Here is a 12,846-nt window from a genome sequence, read left to right as displayed (position 1 = left end):
ATTTTTATCTCTGATTGGGAAATTTCTACTCTCGGATACCTGGGATTTCTGTGATTTGAAGTTCCTCTGACAATATTCTAAGCCATATAGTTTTCCATTAATCTTTATTTTATCCTTACCTAATATCGCAATCATATTTATAGATTTCTCTATGAATTTCAGTTCGAAATGTCATTTGTAAGAATTGATATCAATTTGGGCCTCAGGCATTTGCTTAAGGATTCATCTGCTGTTTTCCGAAGTGGTGAAAACTTTTTAAGTGTAATCATTTGTTCCAGGTTCTTTAGTATGCTATAGACGTTAATTTTGCCTTTAATGTGATGAGCAGGCGCCGTCATCGTTCATTTAACTTTCTTCTTCTTATATGCTTAATATGTTTAAACAAAATTATGTTCTTATGAAGGTTTAAAAAAATAACTGAAAGAGCAGGAAAATGCAGTCTTTTAATTTTAACGAGCGTCCTTTGTATTCTCTGGTTGAAAATTACTTGTAACGCTTACCACATCCATGTCATTGAAGTACAGCGGCGTCCTCAGCGTGAGGTGGCGGGCGAAACTGAAAATGTAGTGCACGAGGTAGATGGAGTATGACAGACGACTGAACGGATGGAACCCTTTCCAAGACAGCAAGGAATTAACCGGGCCTAAAATTCACAGTATCATTATAACAAGGCAAGTGTCAGGCTGTATTTCAGACAGATAATATGAACCACAAACCACATTCTTGTGAAATAGCTTCGTTCATTATCATTAAGGTTCGGATAAAGTACTGTCATTGCAACTTATCTTGAACTTCCCGGGGGGAACAGAGGGGCAGAGGGAAGGAAGCGTGTAACGTGGGTGGAGCCAACTGAGTTGTTAGCGCATGCTCCGCATCATAATGTCTTGTCAAAGAACATAGAACTATTTCCTTCACTGCATACCAGTAGTGTTAACATGGAGCAGCAACCACATGGTAGTAATTATGGTGAAATCACACCACCGCTGAAAAAAGTAATGCTGTTATCCACAGCGGAGAAAGAGAAATTATCGCAAATATAATGTAAGTGTTGCGAGGAGGAAAAATTAAACAAATGTTTGCTGGAACCTCTTGATAAGAAATATGAGAGAGCGGCTAAATACTCTGGCAAAAGTATTAGTTCCGTGAAGAGAATTAAGAATAATATTGAATTACAACCGAATGAACCTCACACTACTCCGAGAAAGAATAGATATGTAATGTTTAGAAATTATTGCTATAATAGTTATGTACAATTGTGTATGTACTGTGAGCGTTATAATGAATTACTGTTGTAAGTTATTTTGTTATAGTTATGCAAAATATACTATTTCATTCCAGATTTAGGACTTGTGTAAAGTTGAAGTGGACAACTTCTATCAATATGTCATTCGGAACCCAATCGAAGAATTCTATCTTGTTCAGAAAGTAATACCTACGTTTAAGAAGATAATTCCGAATGGATGATGCCATTGACGAAATAATAATTAATTTTGGATCAAGCGATAAAGACGATGACGATGGTGGCAGCAATGATAGGGATATGGATTGTGTTTAATTGTAAATTAATGTAAATTCAAATAATAAGCCTGTAAAATATTGTTATAGGAATATGTACATATCAGCTGTAGGTGTAAGTCATGTAGGCCTAGATAATGTATAGAAATAGCTGTAGTAACTCCACCATTGCCGGTCTCCAGCTCGGATGAGAGAGGAGGAATGTACACACGATTATATTTAAATACTTAGTCATTATAGTTTAATTAAAACCTGCTACGAAGCTATGTTCTCCTCTCAAAACCAGAGTGTCGTGAGATGATGTCTGTATTGAACCAAGTTCTTTTACAGTAGAAAGCCGTGAAGTGAAAGAATCAACGTTTTCTGAAAAGAGTCACGTTACCCAAGGGAGGGGCATCCTTGCCGTGCCGTTACGTTGATGAGTACATGCCGTACCGAGCAGTTCGAAAGACAGATTTAGGGGATGTAATGTTCAAGATAACTAATTGTAATAACAGTAGCTATATGAAGATAGGCTGTATAGCTGTGTAGGATAGAGCCTTGACTTGTTTCAGTAAACACTACTCTCTTCCACTAGTTAAGGGGTTAGGTACAGCTTATAGCAATAACATTTTTGGAAATATTCAATATTTTTTTCCTCCATTACTGTATCTTGTACAATAATGATAATTAGTATGTGTGAAACACTGTCTTTCTGCTATATGAAAAAAATATTTTTACGTTAAAAAAAAATATATATATTTTTTTTTTTCATTGTGCAGTGACGAAGCTTTCCCTCATAACTGAAACTTGTTAACTTCTTCATGCTCTCTCTCTTTTATTTTATTGCTGAAACACATGTTTACAATATCATGCTCTTTCAACTATATTCCTTAGTAAATCATGTTTTTTTATTTTGTGTTAAAAGAAAATACGAATATTTGACCATTTTTGTTAATGAATTTATTTTTTATCAGACAATCTATGACAGGTAGAGAAGTGATCTTGCAATCATATTGTAGATATGACAAGCATAAATACACACAAAAAATTTCATCACAGAATGTTGGATAGTTTATTAGATATGTGGGAAGCGCTTCATCACTCCACAGTGAATTGAATTTTGGAAAAAAAAAAAACAAACAAACAAAAAACAAAAAAAAAAGACAAAAAACAAAAAAAAAACAAACAAAAAACACAAAAACAAAGTAAATAAGTTTTTTTTTTAAATTGTACAAATATTTTTATATAGCAGAAGGACAGTGTTTTACACATACTAATTTTCACTATTGTACAAGATACAGTAATGGAGGAAAAAAATGTTCAATATTTCCAAGATTTTACTGCTGTAAGCTGTACCTAACCCCTTAAAACTCTTCTGCTGGGAAGAGAGCTCTCCAACCCCTTGCTAAAACATCAGTGAACTGACTGGGAGACACGGACTAGTTAATGTTTGTAAACAAAACGCACGGACCAAAGATGCCTATCCTGATACAGGTACTTTATCAAAACCTTAATTATCACCTTCACAATCAAACAATAAATACAGCCAAAAGTGCGAAATTTTACATTTTCCTGATAGACTTGTTATAGAATTTCTTATCTTACTTGTCCCATTTAAGATATAACACACGAGACAGATATGATAGAAGTATTTTCCTTTTATTTCGTGTAAGCGTCTTTACCTCCATATCCCGACACGCAGGCGAAGATGAGCCACGCCACGCCCAACGTCCACACTGGTCGGTGCAGACCGCTATATAGAGAAGTCTCTAAGTTGTTGAACACATAATCTGGCTGCTGGAAGGGTAGTGAGCCGAAGAGAGGACCCAGAAGGGCCACCGCAGTCAATAACCAGCCTGCAGATATTTGCAGCTGAAACAGTAAGACATCAGTGTTTGGTCTCATTGAACTACAAGTTTAGTGAACACATACCTATGCTCTTCACTGTTTTGTACAGTAGTGGCAAAAAATCCGGACGGACCCTTGTAGCTGATTTCAGAGCCTTGTTCATTCCAGAGCACGATAGACTGGTAACTAAGATTTCCGTGGTTTGAATCCTGCCTGGGAAGGAAACTTTTTTTTGTTCCTTATTCAAATTTATTCTCAATACTTTTCGATTGCAGTGATATTTTACTGCTTAATTAACTTATTATTTCCAGAACATGAATTTTAGCAGCAATCGAAAAGTGATGTCCTAATTCCGTGGTACTAAAATAATTCTCATTAACTGCCCAGAAAACAAACGCGTATTTGTAAAAACACATTAAGACATGGTATATTGTTTAATATAGATTAAGCAAGAAATTACAACATAGAAGAAGGGTCTAAGTGACAAATTTCATAGAAAATACTTGTGTAACTACAGGAATACATATTACACATTAATATATTATAAACAAAATAAACTGAAAGTTAAATTCAATACAAAATTAAATTTGAATAAATTCAATTATAACACAATCATTTCTCATTATTTATATTCCTAACAACATCAGTAATTAAGTTAAATATATGTCCTATTATTTTATTATTATTATAATTGATGTCTTCTGTAACTTATTTCTATTATTATTTCCACGAATATTTTCTTTCATAGACGTTAATTTTCACAATTTAGCGTTGGCATCACTGGTCGAGTGAGCCAGGAAGGAGATATATGAAAATAAATCCGAAAATGGGAAAGCTCCTGTAGCATTGTTATTGTCTCATAATGTTTAAATAAACACACACATTGATTCAGCTTACTATAATCTACATTAATATATCATTTTTATAATACTATATTAAATCTTAACTCAGATATAAATTGTTCCTTCAAGAGCGGTCACAAGAGAAAGAAAAACCTACTGGCCAACCACCTTTCACTGAACAAAAGCTTCTGCAGACAACTGCTTCTATTCAAAAGGCGGATAGTCAATAGAATTTAAAAGAAGACATCTCCTGGCATCTGTTAGGTATTTCAAAAACTTACAAGTCAGAGACCACAACTCCATGGGATTCAATTGAAATTTTATCACGGAATTAGGGGTATCACGGAATTAGGCAGCTTTACCCTACATTACGACTGATGAATTACCCTTGGAATGTGGAATGTATTGCCATCATTTTTAATGAATGACTCTGTGAATTCGAGGGCGTTATAGCATTCGCAATCGCCAAGAATCATCCGAATACAAAAATGACACAGACAAAATCGCCATTGCACATAACAGAGATTTTTCCAAAGCTGTCACAGTTCGAAGCTATGTTGGATCATAGGTGAATGGAAGATGTTCTGATGCTGGATGTCAATTCGTATGTCAGTTTTCAAATTCTGGAGGCGATCATAAAATTGACGTGGTCAGTATTGCCTTATCCGCGTCATTTGGACCCATTGCGTTCTCATCCATTTTGATAAATGGAAAGACTAACGTCATTAACAAAACTTTTAGGATAAAATTGTTTTCGTACTGTCTATATTAAATGGCTCGAAACACAGAACACACTTCCGCAATTCATTATGTTTTTTTTTTCAAGGTGTCAATTAACATAGTGCTGAGAGAAATGGGGATTATACATTAAAATATACTTCGTTTATGCGATATATCTAGCCATCATGTAAAGAACAAAACTATGGAACACAAAATTTGAAAGGCATGTTGGTCCGACAAGTTAACAAATTTAAAGAAATAAATATCAAAAGTCCTTCAATAACTGTCTATTCAAAAACAAAATGTTACATAGGTTACATGAACGTGTCTTTGACTAGCGCTTTCGCTATTATAATAGCATCTTCAGGTCAGACTTGCGTGATATTAAGCTTTTCATATAAAGATGGACAAGTAACATCGAAATATGTTAAGGTACATGACGTGAGGATATAAAAATACAATGATAAAGCAGATTTCCGTCACAATCGTAATAAATCCAAATTTGCAACCCATTTGATTGAGAACAACCATGAACTTCAAAAAATGTCAGACTCTTTACAGATTTTAAAACCCATCACTAATGGAACCTTTAATTTAGTTGCTGAAGAATTTTACATAGCTAAATCGCTTAATAATACTGTTTCATTAATTAATGAACAATTACCTAGTTCCGGTAACCCCTTATTTAAATTAGCCAATGGAAACTCTTCTCACTGCGGCACGTACCCTCCTCCACTTACGTCATGACGTGTTTTCTCATACTGTGTTATTGCACCAGTCACTACTACGCTGCCGACCAGGCAACATTACTTCTTTTACTACGCCAACACCAAAGATCTCGTAAGTGGTTTATCGTCACTTCATTTTTCTTTCTGGTTCTATACAGGTCCCTTCACTAAAATTTATTATTATTGATTTTTGCAGATTTTACAATGTGCTGCCACGTCGTGATGACTGATGCAAAACAATATTTTAATTTGTTATTCTTTTAACTGTCTGTGTCCCAATTTTAAGCTGCATATATGTTTTGCAGACTTCAATTTTTAAACAAATTTTGATCTATAAGCTGCACACATGTTTCTGCAGGCTTTAACTCCAAATACTTTTATGTATTAATTTTTGAGACCTCATGAAGGTTTAACTGTCATATATATATATATATATATATATATATATATATATATATATATATATATATATATTAGACTGTTCATAGGTCAAATTTTACTTGTTTTTCTTATCATTATATTTTTATATCCTCACGTCATGTACCTTAACACATTTCGATGTTACTTGTCCATCTATGTCTTTATATGAAAAGCTTAATATCACGCAAGTCTGACCTGAAGATGCTATTATAATAGCGAAAGCGCTAGTCAAAGACACGTTCATGTAACCTATGTAACATTTTGTATTTTGAATAGACAGTCATTGAAGGACTTTTGATATTTATTTCTTTAAAAATGGAACACAAGGTTATGAAGCGAGTCCGTCTATGAAGCACAATGATTTTCAAATTCTCAGAAAGACATACACATGTATAGAAATAGCTACACAGACAAAATTTTATTTAGTCTTATAAAAAGACGCATACAAACCTCACCTTGGTTAGCCGCAGGTTCCGGTTCCTGGTGTGATAAAGCAAGTATCCAAGTCCCAACCCTATAAACCAAGGCGCGCATCGTGTGTGGGTTTTCACGTAGAGATATCTGTACCAAGATGCCAAGTCTGGTGTTCTGAAAAGGAGAGATATAAATGTAAATCTTCATTAACTTCAGCAATGGCCATCTCAAACTGCCATTATTGATTCTGTATTTTCTGTTTCTTACTTTCCTTTGTTTCGTCTTGTTTTTATTTGTATACCTCTCGTTAATTCAATTTCCCTCTCTTTTTTTCTACTTCTCCTTCACTTATTTGATCATATTTATATATTTTTATTTCGTTTTCTTTTCTATTTAATATTTACCATTTCTATTCTATGCCTTTGTTTTCTTTTATTTACTATTTCCCTATTATCTACTATTTTCTAACCTTCCTTTATTTCTTCTTTTCCTCTTCTTTTGTATTTCTTGCTTTTCTTTAATTGCTATTTCCTTCTGTTCTTACCTTTTCTATTCGTTTTCTTTTCTTTACTGTTTTTGTTTTTCTTGTTTATCTTTTGTATTCCTCGTTCTGTGCTGCTCCGCTTCCTTTCGTTTCCTTCTTCTTTTCTATTTATGTACCTATTTCCCTTTATTTTAATTTTCGCTTGTATTTTATTCACTTTTCCTCTTATGTTTCTGTTATGTTAAGCGCCATGTCTCTGAATCACTTATTGATTTATAAAATTATTCGCAATTATTATCTTCGAATATGTTGAGTGAACGCATTCTGTTTGGAAAGAATTATATATTCTAAAATTAATTTCTATCATGATACTGATGTCAGAATTATGGCAAAGTATAGTGTTGTCTTCGTCTATCATTAAAGCCGTGCAGATACGAACTTTGCTCTGAATACAATACTATTGTTCTTTTGTGGTCTGTGCCTAAACTTGTCACAAAATGAAAACTATTTTAATAGGTTCAATGGGAGAGTCAGTCAAATCTTATTGGACTTACAATTCGGGTGTTATGCCGTTGTGTAGCTCCAGCACGTAGTTAACGACAAAAGTGCAGAGAAGTCCGGCGATCGTGGCGACCGCCAGTAGCGACAGGCTATATTTGCGAGGCCATCTGAGCAAGGGGTACAGGAATATCGGCGACAGCCAGAACAGCTGCATGTCCACCGACAGATACCAGCTGTGGATAAAACACTGTACACACGTCAGATATTACATTGCATTACATTACATTCGTTCACACCTCCACCAACTTCGTAATTATCGTCATCATTGTCATCGTAACTGCAAGTCAGATGTTTGTTATCAACGTGAGCAGCATGGATTAATTCCGAAGTGGCCCATTTTGAAACAAACTATTACTGGTCAACGTATAGTACTCTGGGTATTCCCACCGAGTGAATAAATAATCTGTGATGTGTTAATTGAATTGTTCCTTCGGAATTATTTTATTACCGAAGGTAGGTGTGTTGTATATGTGTGCGCGTGGAGTTATTGTCAACTGCCATACTTTCTTTTTTAGTGTATAATGCTGATTTCAGTGATGTTATAAAACTCTAACGTTGTGCTTATTTTTACGCAGCAATATAAATTCTGTAACTGCCGTAGTTTTAATAAGAATGCGAGCTTGGACAGTTTTTTTTTCAAAACTCATTTTTTTCTCAAAAAACGAAACAGACTAATTACATAAAAGTGTTTCAAAGGTATGAACTAAACATTAACAACAATTCTTTAATTAAAGATTAGTGGACATGTAACAAAATTTTTATTCAAATTCAAATTAAGAAGTAGATTACAAAATATCGTTTTCTCAAATTTCTTTCTAAAGAAAGTAATTTAACATAACAACTCTTCTTAACGTCCCGAGGTTCTTAGACCAAGTGCACGAGATTGTACTGTATGGTAGACCCATACTGTACTACTGTGTGTTTCAGACTAAGAGCCTCTTCAGACGAGATCATTTAAGAAACCCTGCAGAAGCGTTGTCTCTTGTGAATGATGGATATAAATGAGGGCCTTCACACTCAGTTACGGCCACTGGCGCTTCCGACGGTCTCAGGCTTCGCCGCTGGTGGCGGCCACTAAAAGTGGCGCTTCCCGTAGCAATACCAGGAATGGAATAATTGTAGGTTTCACACGGGGTTGCAGCCACACCATTATTTTAGAGGTGCGTCAGTGGCACATACGTGGCGCGACGGTAGTGCTGATATGGGACAATTCTTGGGCTACCAGTGTCTTACACCGCCACCCGACAGCATGAAGCCTATTAAGCCACGGTTTACTTTTTCGAATTTCTATGGTTAATCCAGCTATCTCTTGGAATCACGTCTTAGACATGCGAAAATACGAAGAAAATCATATCATTGTCTTCATGTAAATCATCATAAAAGTGTGAATAAGTCCTCGATTTATTATTTCCAAAACCAATGGGTGGACCCAGAAGCTTCTATTTCTACGTCTATGTCTATTCTTCGTATGAGAAGCATCGCAAAACGTATATCCCCATCTGTTTTATTATATTTTTTTATTTTAGTACGTTATTTTACGATACTTTATCAACAACTTCGGTTATTTTTGCGTCTGAATAAGATGAAGTGATAATGCAGGTGAAATGAGTCCGGGGTTCAGCACCGATAGTTACCCAGCATTTTCTCATAATGGGTTGAGGGAAAACCCCGGAAAAACCTCAACTAGGTAACTTGCCCCGACCGGGAATAGAACCCGGGACACCTGATTTCGCGGCCAGACGCACTAACCGTTACTCCACAGATGTGGACGCTTCATCGATGTTCAGTCTATGCTCACAGGAAGATAAAAAAATTGTTATATAAAAATGTGTTCTATTAGGAAGGACTTCATACTCGCGTTCGCAGCGCCACTAACAAGCAAACATTCTCATGGGGACAGATGAAAAAGTTAATTTATTTCTTCCACTACATTAGTAATGTCAAAACAAGTGCTTGTACAAATTTTGGCCACTCGAGAACAATTATGAGGACCATAATGAAAGAAGTTTCCCTGGAGCCGTTTACAAAAAGAAAACACAATTTCATTGGAAAAAATATTGGAACACATAAAACAACTATTGAGCTATTTTTCAACATATTCCCCTCTGGAATTGAGACATTTATCATATCATGGAATCGACAGAGAGGTGCAGACAGCTGTCACACACTGGTTCCGAACCCAGGAGGTAGAAATGTACGACACAGGGACACAAACGTTGACCTCACGGTATGGTAAATGTCTCAATTTCGGTGGGGAATATGTTGAAGAATAGCTCATCAATAGCTGTAACTTACCTGTTCCAATAAATATTTCCTTGAAATTTTGTTTTCTTTCTGTAAACGACCCCATGGAAACTTATTTTTTACAGCCCTCGTAATTGTGCTGTAGTGGCCAAAATTTGTATAAACCCCTGTTTTGACATTATTAACATGGTGAATGAAAGAAAAAACTTCTTTATCTGCCCGCAAGCAAATGTTTGCTTGTGAGTTGATGCTGAAAATTAATAAACGTTTTGTTAATCCAACAACATTGGAATGAGTATAATGTGCACGGATATAGGGGAAGGAAGAGTAATGACGTTCACCTAAGAAAGAATGTTTGAAAGAAAGAAGGTTTTATATATAATGATTTAATATAAGTGAAAAGTTTAATACTGGACATGCATCTTCTTAAAGACTATAGCCCAGTTTCTTTAACCTTTGTTAAAATGTACCTAACATAACGTTAATTAACTGTAAGTTAAAACTATAAATCGCTGTTAAAATATTGCGTTTCTTCAACTTTACATTTCACATTTTAACATTCTGTTTGTTAACTCACTGTTAGGACCAGAGGTTCTAGAGCTTAACCATAATTTATAACCAAGTATAGGCTCAATTCTGTTTTCTGAACTCTAACAATTGCGATTCTAGCCTGTTTCCTTTGTTTGATTGAGAGACGACGGAAGTCTTTCTATTCTCTCAGGTTTGATTTATACTTCTGTCCATCGTTGTATCACAATAGCATGGAGTGGCGTATTGCCGGGTTGGTATGCCGTTGTGAAATGGCAAACACTGGAACAAAAAGAAATCGTGGGAATAATTTCTCTTCGTTCGAGAGAATCCTTCTGCTGGAAATAATTTTGCGGTATATACTAATTATTGAGAATAAACAAATAAAAGGATCTACAGTATGTTGAGAGCGAAAAGTGACGCTTGGCAGAAAATAGGCTGTTCTGTCAAATCACTGAAATCATCTGCTTTGTTTATGTATTCATGGATATCATTTTCTGAATAATCAAGATACAGAAGTTCAGCATGTAACGCACCAGTCATTCTGAATACCTCTATGCTAACAGAGAGTTAAATGAGTTAACTGCATGACATTGAACAGTTAAATTAACTTGGGGTTTAACAGCCTCTTAGTACTAACAATTGTTGAAGAAATGCTTCAACTGTTAAGTTTACAGTTAAAATGGAATAACACACTGTTATAATTTAACTACGGTTGAAGAAACTGGGTCTATATAATTGAAACTCTAGCTGTGTAAACTCTGAGATAAAAAAATGGAAAAATAAAAAACTACATTGAGCGGCATTGTCCTCTGTGGTAGGGCAATTGCACTCAACATTACTGTAATGAATAATTATTTAACTGAACTCATTAAAACGACAATAAATGCTTATTTTGAGCAATATTTACACACATAGTCATCTGGAGTCTCTCTTCCGCTGCATGCCTCATAAGTCCATTGTGAACACGGACCTTGCCCGCTTAACGCTACAGTCCCGCCACCAGGTGTTATTGTATCGCTGCGATGTGAGTGGATTCTTGTCCCGCGTTGGTGTGAGCAGAACTTAAAAGTCCTATGTAAATTACTGGAGAAATTAACGTGTACAATGTTCATACTGCAAGGAAGGCAGTCGAGCGTGCTTAAAGTGGCAAGTGTACTGTCCAAAATTAATTTTTGCTCACCATTTGTTCGCCATAGTAATAGTTCTGGATGTAAAGAAGCATAGCCCACCAATTTTCCCTGCATGTATCAGTTATAAATTCGTTTCCACTCCACAATGGACCCGAACCAAGATGGTCCATGAGACTCAGCTGAATCAGCAGCAGCACTGCAAGAACTGGTGTCAGTCTGTAAAGAAAGTTTTGATGAAGACCTTCATTATAATGAACTAAGACTTTCAAGGAAATAAGACGTATGCAGATAAATTTAAAGTAGGTAAACATTACAAATAATTTACAAAAATAACTTAAAATAAAAATACATATAAACCTGTAATTACCAAAAAGCCCTAAATATAATCTGCAGCTTACGAAAGAGAAACATATTAAAATAACAATTACATACAGTATATAACATACATATTCAATCTGAGTTTAAAAACTGGAATATATCCTTCACTTCGGATAGAAGCATCCATTATTCCTGGTTTTAAAATACGGTAATAAAATCTGTGTTAGTAATTACAGACCTGTTTCTATTTTAAATTATTTTCCTACAATATTTAAAAAAAATTATCCACAAATATATTGCATTTTATATTAAAAATAAATTCAATTCTGCCCAACATGGATTTACTAAATGTAAATCTACAACTACAAATTTAGTATCTTATCTTAATCTTATTATGCCAGTGGTTGAAACTCAAGGACAAATTCTGCAGTGCTCGGGAAAAGTGACATAAGTCAGTTTCCAGAAACCTTTTTTTGATAATTTATTGACAACTTACGCTGGTTTGTGTCGATTTGATTTTTTTCTGTATGAATTATTGTAATGGGAGAAATATATATGTATTTTTTTCCAAGCGAGCATATGTTCCGTAAGTTGTCAATAAATTATCAAAAAAGGTTCGTGGAAACTGATTTATGTCACTTTTCCTAAGCACTGCAGAATTGATCCAATTTATTTTGATTTTAGCAAAGCATTTTTGATATTGTTCCTCAAAAAATTTTAATAAGTGAATTGAATAATTTTGATTTGTCCACTAACCGACTGTGATCCACCATTTCAATGCCTCAATTATGACTTCGACTTACCCACAGCAATGGAAACTCGCTTTGTCCACCCAATTATCAAGACCAAAACACCGACATCTTATAACGACTACAGACCTATCAGCATCCTACCTGCCCTATCCAAAGCATTGGAACGCATTGTACACAAGCAACTGACAGAATACTTAAACAAATACAAACTTCTCGACTCTTATCAATCAGGTTTCAGGGCCGGACAGAACACAAGTACAGCTTTAATTAAAATCACGGAAGACCTATGCGAGGCCCGGGACGAACGTAAATTGACAATAATGACTTTACTTGACTTCAGCAAAGTCTTCGATTCTG

The 12,846-nt window shown here is 35.1% G+C and overlaps 1 protein-coding gene across 2 annotated transcripts in view; it reads right to left on the bottom strand.

Moving 5' to 3' along the window:
* LOC138709350 (nose resistant to fluoxetine protein 6-like) overlaps positions 1 to 12,846 on the bottom strand; it is a 59,451-nt gene that overhangs the window by 9,501 nt on the left and 37,104 nt on the right. For both annotated transcript variants that reach the window (XM_069840060.1, XM_069840061.1), the window contains exons 7-11: positions 11,470 to 11,635; positions 7,508 to 7,701; positions 6,511 to 6,643; positions 3,180 to 3,369; positions 501 to 643 (exon numbers count right to left, since the gene is read on the bottom strand). In XM_069840060.1, coding sequence (XP_069696161.1) covers positions 501 to 643; positions 3,180 to 3,369; positions 6,511 to 6,643; positions 7,508 to 7,701; positions 11,470 to 11,635 — 826 coding nt within the window. The remainder of the gene's footprint in view (positions 1 to 500; positions 644 to 3,179; positions 3,370 to 6,510; positions 6,644 to 7,507; positions 7,702 to 11,469; positions 11,636 to 12,846) is intronic.

The sequence above is a fragment of the Periplaneta americana genome, chromosome 11 (genome assembly GCF_040183065.1).
Source record: "Periplaneta americana isolate PAMFEO1 chromosome 11, P.americana_PAMFEO1_priV1, whole genome shotgun sequence".
Classification (NCBI taxonomy): Eukaryota; Metazoa; Arthropoda; class Insecta; order Blattodea; family Blattidae; genus Periplaneta; species Periplaneta americana.
The sequence above is the reverse complement of the archived record's forward strand: the minus strand, read 5'-3'. Positions and strand labels throughout refer to the sequence as shown.